The sequence below is a fragment of the Microtus ochrogaster genome, chromosome 7 (assembly GCF_000317375.1).
Source record: "Microtus ochrogaster isolate Prairie Vole_2 chromosome 7, MicOch1.0, whole genome shotgun sequence".
Lineage (NCBI taxonomy): Eukaryota > Metazoa > Chordata > Mammalia > Rodentia > Cricetidae > Microtus > Microtus ochrogaster.
Genome location: NC_022014.1, coordinates 63,310,940 through 63,316,711, shown reverse-complemented (window position 1 = coordinate 63,316,711; position 5,772 = coordinate 63,310,940). Strand labels below are relative to the sequence as shown.

The 5,772-nt window shown below is 39.2% G+C and overlaps 1 protein-coding gene across 1 annotated transcript in view; it reads right to left on the bottom strand.

The window, feature by feature from the left end:
* The window catches only part of Ska2 (spindle and kinetochore associated complex subunit 2), a 20,548-nt gene that overhangs the window by 10,564 nt on the left and 4,212 nt on the right, over positions 1–5,772 (bottom strand). Inside the window, exon 2 of the mRNA XM_005350474.3 lies at positions 2,777–2,863. Within this exon, the coding sequence (XP_005350531.2) occupies positions 2,777–2,863 (87 nt within the window). The remainder of the gene's footprint in view (positions 1–2,776; positions 2,864–5,772) is intronic.

The following is a 5,772-nucleotide window of genomic DNA, read 5'->3' as shown; positions in this document are numbered from 1 at the left end:
AAATAAATAAAATATTAAAAAAAAAAAAAAGAAAGTATGTGGCACCCAAGAACTTCTACATGAACGTTCACAGGGGCATTATTCACTGTAGCCTAAAAGTTGGGCTAGACTGCTATCTAACTGATGAGTGGATAAACAAATGGGATACAATAGATAATTTTAACAATAGAAAGGAAATAACAACTGCTCATGCTACATGGATGAACCTTGAAAACATGTTAAGTGAAACATAAGACACCCACATACTTATACTTCCATCTTTGTAAAATGTTTACGGTAACACATGTATGGGAAGAGAAGTAAATTAATTGAGGCCATGACCTGGCAAGTGTGGGAACAGGGTAATGGGGAATGAGATTCTTTCTCATGATAAAGACGTTCAAAAAGTATGGTAATGTAAATTGTAAACGTTAAGATCTAAAGCAGGGGCTGGTGATATGGCTCAGTAAGTAAAGTAGTTACCCTGTAGGCCTGATGACTTGAATTCAGTCTGAACATATTACTGACCCACGGAGAACTGACTCCAAAAGCTGTCCTCTAACCTCCTCCCACGGCCCACACACATCACTACTATTAATGTTTTTGGAGTGGGGGATTTCCAATTTCTCTGTTTAACAGCCCTATCTGTCCTGTAACTCGCATTATACACTAGGCGGGTCTTGAATTTATAGAAATCCATTTGCCTCTGTCTCTTGAGTGTTGGGATTAAAGGCGTACACCACCACAGCCCAGCCTAGTAATAAAAATTTTTTAAAAATTATTGTGGGAAGAGCTACAGGAAGAAAATCCACAGAATTGTATACCTTACTGCATTTGTTTGTTCAAAGTTCAGGCTAGCCTTGAACTTGCAAAACCAATCTTTTGTTTGAGAGTCTTATGTAGTTTAATTTTTGGGTTGTTTTTTTTTTTTTGACAGAATCTCATTATGTAGACCTAACTGCCCCAAATGCACATAAAGAAGTTAGCTCAAACTTTATAGTGATGCTTTAGCCTATCCCCCAATTACTGGCAATTTTGGGTGAACAGTATCATGCCCAGACGAAAATAATTTCTTTAATGTATGTTTTTTTAATTTAAATGTGCTATTTCCTGTCTACTGTCAAGTCCTGTCAACTCTACTATCAACAGACAATAGATGGAGATGTTTCATTTCCCATGTTCATATATACTTAAAATGCATGAGCTATGATACATAAACAGAGCTCTGCGTCAGTGGGCATGCACCTGTAATTCCAGCTACTCAGGGGCTGGGGCAGGGGATCTCACTTAAGCCCAGAAATGAAGACCAGCCTAAGCAACAGTGAGACTCTCTCAAAATTAATAGTTTGTAATTTCTAAGCAATGTAACCTTCAATACTGTTCTGGTTTGCTTTCTATTGCTGTAATAAAACACGGACCAAAACCATGTCTGGGAGGAAAGGGTTTATTTAGCATATTCATCCCAGTCAGTCCGTCCGAAAAGGAGGTCAGGGCAGGAACTCTGGAGGGAGACAGGAATGGAAGCAGAGGTAATGGAGGAATGCTGCTTCCTCACTTGCTTCCATCCCTAGTTCAGCCTGCTTTCTTATACAACCCAGGGACATCTCTGCCCAGGGAGGGCCCTGCTTACAGTGAGCTGGGCCATACCCATCAATTATTAAAAGACCCGCTTACAGGCCAGCGTGATAAAGGTATTTTTTTCAGCTGAGCGGTGGTGGCGCACGCCTTTAATCCCAGCACTCGGGAGGCAGAGGCAGGCGAATCTCTGTGAGTTCGAGACCAGCCTGGTCTACAGAGCTAGTTCCAGGACAGGCTCCAAAACCACAGAGAAACCCTGTCTCGAAAAAAAAAAAAAAAAAAAAGAACTAGTTCCAGGACAGGAACCAAAAGCTACGGAGAAACCCTGTCTCAAAAATCCAAAAAAAAAAAAGAGGTCTTTTTTTTCAATTGCCGTTCCCCCCAAATGACCATGGAGTGTGTCAAGTTGAAAAGGGGACCAGTAAAAATAATTATATAACTTTATTCAAAAATCATTGTTCATATCTGTAATAAAGCAAACTTAACAACATATCATCTTCCCCAGAGACTATCATGACTACTAACCCTTCTCCCTTCAGTTACAAACCACTATTCCAGAGGTAGAACTATTCTGCCTTGTCACTTCAGAGGCTTCCTCCTGACTTTGAGTTCCTTAACTGTTTTTTAAAGTTAGCATATAAGACTGCAGTGGTGGCACACGCCTTTAATCCCAGCACTTGGCAGGCAGAGGCAAGTGGATCTCTGTGAGTTCAAGGCCAGCCTGGTCTATAAAGTGAATTCCAGGACAGCCAGGGCTATACAAAGAAACCCTGTCTTGACAAACAAAAAGCAACAACAAAAAATATTTACATACATGTCATTCTATAAACATATGTTCCTATTTCTCTTGGGAAAATAAGAAGTAGAATCACTTCAGTATACCAAGAGCAATCTTCCATCAAAACAAGATTTTGTGACTATACAAACCTAGCACTTAAAAGAAAAGCTTGGTGCTTAATAATTATTAAAACATATTACATTAGAGAAATTACCAGAAAATCTTTGTACAAAGCACTTATTAAAAAAAACTACCTAGCTAGGCATAGAGGTACACACCTTTAACGCCACCACTCAGGAGGCAGATGCAGGCAGGTATTTGTGACACTAAAGTCAGTCTGGTCTACATAGTGAGTTCTAGGACAGGCAGAGCTACTTAGTGAGTGAGACCCTGTCTTGAAAAAAAAAAAAAAACAAAAGAATTTACTAATTTCCCAATTACCTCTCCTGCTGAATCTGGGTGATTAGTCTTGATTTCATACTCCAGCCTATATTGAATGTAATCCAAATCAGAATCAGCTTTCTGGAACTAAAAATTAGCACACATATTATTTAGTTAACAAAAATGTATTAGTAGGCATAATTATTCATTCTTGAATATTTTAATATAGGATACACTTCTTTTAAACTTGTAGTATATAAAGCAAACAATATCCATAGTATTTGCGCTCTATTAAAAACGTAAACCTAGGCCGGGCGGTGGTGGCACACGCCTTTAATCCCAGCACTCGGGAGGTAGAGGCAGGCGGATCTCTGTGAGTTCGAGACCAGCCTGGTCTACAAGAGCTAGTTCCGGGACAGGCTCCAAAGCTACAGAGAAACCCTGTCTCGAAAAACCAAAAAAAAAAAAACAAAAAAACATAATCCTAGGCCGGGCAGTGGTGGCGCATGCCTTTAATCCCAGTACTCAGGAGGCAGAGGCAGGTGGATCTCTGTGAGTTCAAGGCCAGCCTGGTATACAAGAGCTAGTGCCAGGACAGGCTCCAAAGCCACAGAGAAACCCTGTCTCGGAAAAACTAAAAACAAAAAACCAGTTGCGGGGGGTGGGGGGGATTATAAAAACAAACAAAAACAAAAACTTAAACCTAAGGCTGCATTGAATGTTGAGACGATTTAGCAGGTGGAGAGGCCTACGGTCAAGCCTGATGATCTGATTTCAAGCCCAGGATCTACATGGTGGAGGGAAGGACATGTGCTTTTTTCTGTTGGTCTGAGACAGGGTTTAATGTAAACCAGGTATACAGAGGGCTGGCCACAGCAGAAAATGAGCTTGAAATCCTAATCCCCCAGTTTACCCTCTGGAGTGGCTGGGATTAAAGGAGACGTATGACCAGGGCCTCTTGTATGCTCCACCAAGCTACATCCATTTCAAACACCTACATGATGAAAGCAAAGAACTGTCATACAAGTTTGACTAACACATGCCCCAGGGCATGTGCACCAATACACCTAAGATGTGTGATACAGGACCGTGTTCAATCCACAGCTGGAGAGATGAGTCAATGGTTAAGAGAGGTTACTACTCCTACAGAGGATCTAGGCTCCTTCAGTTCTCAGCATCTGCATGGCTGCTCAGAGCCATCTGTCACTCCAGTTTCAGAAGTTGCAGCACCCTCTTCGGGCTTTCACTGGCTCTTATATACATGTGGTGGACAAAACCCAAGCAAGCACACACATACACATAGAAATAGTTTAATAGTTTAAAATTTACAAAAAAAAAAAAAACCCTTTTCAATTTATGTGTTTGTGTAAGTGTATTTGCCACGTGTGTGAAGTTAGCTCAGAGGACAGAAGAAGGTGAAGGATTCCCTGAGGTTGGAACTACAGATGATTGCAAGGTGCCCAACATTGGTGCTATAAAGCAAATTCTAGTCCCCTGGGAGAACAGGAAGCACCCTTGAACACTAAGCCATCTCTCTCACTCCCAACAACAAATCTCCAAGGAACAAATTATTAGTGACCTTTGATTGAGAAAAAATTAAGTGTTTGTGTCTGTGTGTTATGTGGATGCACATATGTACATGCATGGATACCAGGAGACTTTAAGACAACAAAGATACATCAATTGCGCCAGGTGGTAGTGGTGCATGCCGTTAATCCTATTACTCAGGAAGCAGAGGCAGGTGGACCTCTGTGAGTTCGAGGCCATCCTGGTCTACAAGAGCTAGTTCCAGGACAGGCTCCAAAGCTATAGAGAAACCCTGTATCAAAAAAAAAAAAAAAGATATATCAATTGCAAATAAACACATGAAAAATATTCAATATCATTAAGGCAACCATGAAAAATATTTTATCAAATTTTTCTCTTTTTTTGTTTTTTGGTTTTTTGTGTTTTTTTTTTTGTATTTTTTTGAGACAGGGTTTCTCATTATAGCCCTGATTATCCAACTAGCTGTGTAAACCAGGCTGGCCTCAAACCCAGAGATATACCTGCTCTGGCAAATGCCACCACTCCCCAGTTGACTTTAGCAATTTCTTACAAAATCAAACATATATTCACAATACCTAGTAATCCTATTTCTCAGTATTTACACAACAGAAATAAGAAATTATGTCCACACAAAAACACGCAATGCTTGCAACAATTTTATTCATAATAGGCAAAGCCTGGAAACCATCCAAGAAACAATTTGTCAGACTTTATACAATGGAATACTATTCAGCAATAACAATAAGTCAATTATCAATGCATGCAACAAAGGTAAAATGACAAAAGCAGTTACAGTAAGTGCAAAAGGCAAACATAAAAGACCAAATAATGTATCAGCTCATTCATAAGAAATTTTAGAAAACTACTGTTTGAGAAAACTACTGATAGGCACAAAGGAACTTTTCAATATGATGGAAATATTTTATTTTAGCAGTGGAGGTAGTAACATGATTATATACATTTGCCAAAACTCATTAAAGTGTACACTTAAAATTGAGTTTTACTTATGTAAAATATGCAGTAAGCATTACCAAAAATGATGAGTTATATTTTATAATGACAATAATCAAGCATTTCTAAGTTTTAAAGATTTTATTATTGTGTTTATGTATCAATATGTGACAGCAGAGGCCAGAAAATGGCATGGAAGCCCCTGGAGCTGGAGTTATAAATGGCTGTAAGCTACTAGATGTGGGTACTGGGAAGGGAACGCAGGTCCTTGTAGTGTTCTTACTGCTGAACCATCTCTCTAGTCCCCTTCCTGAGTTTTAAATCCAAGCATTTCCTATGTAATACCAAAATTAACACTAAGACTTAGCAAGTTACCAAAGCAGGCAGACATGAAACTGTTCGTCACTTACAATCTAATGAGACCTAAGAGTTGCTATTCAAGTCTATTACAAAAAGAAGCAAATTACAAAGTACTATTTTTAGAAGCCATGACTTTACAGATACATTAATTTTCAGTGCGATACAGCAATGCTTTTTTTTTTTTTTTTTTTTTTTTT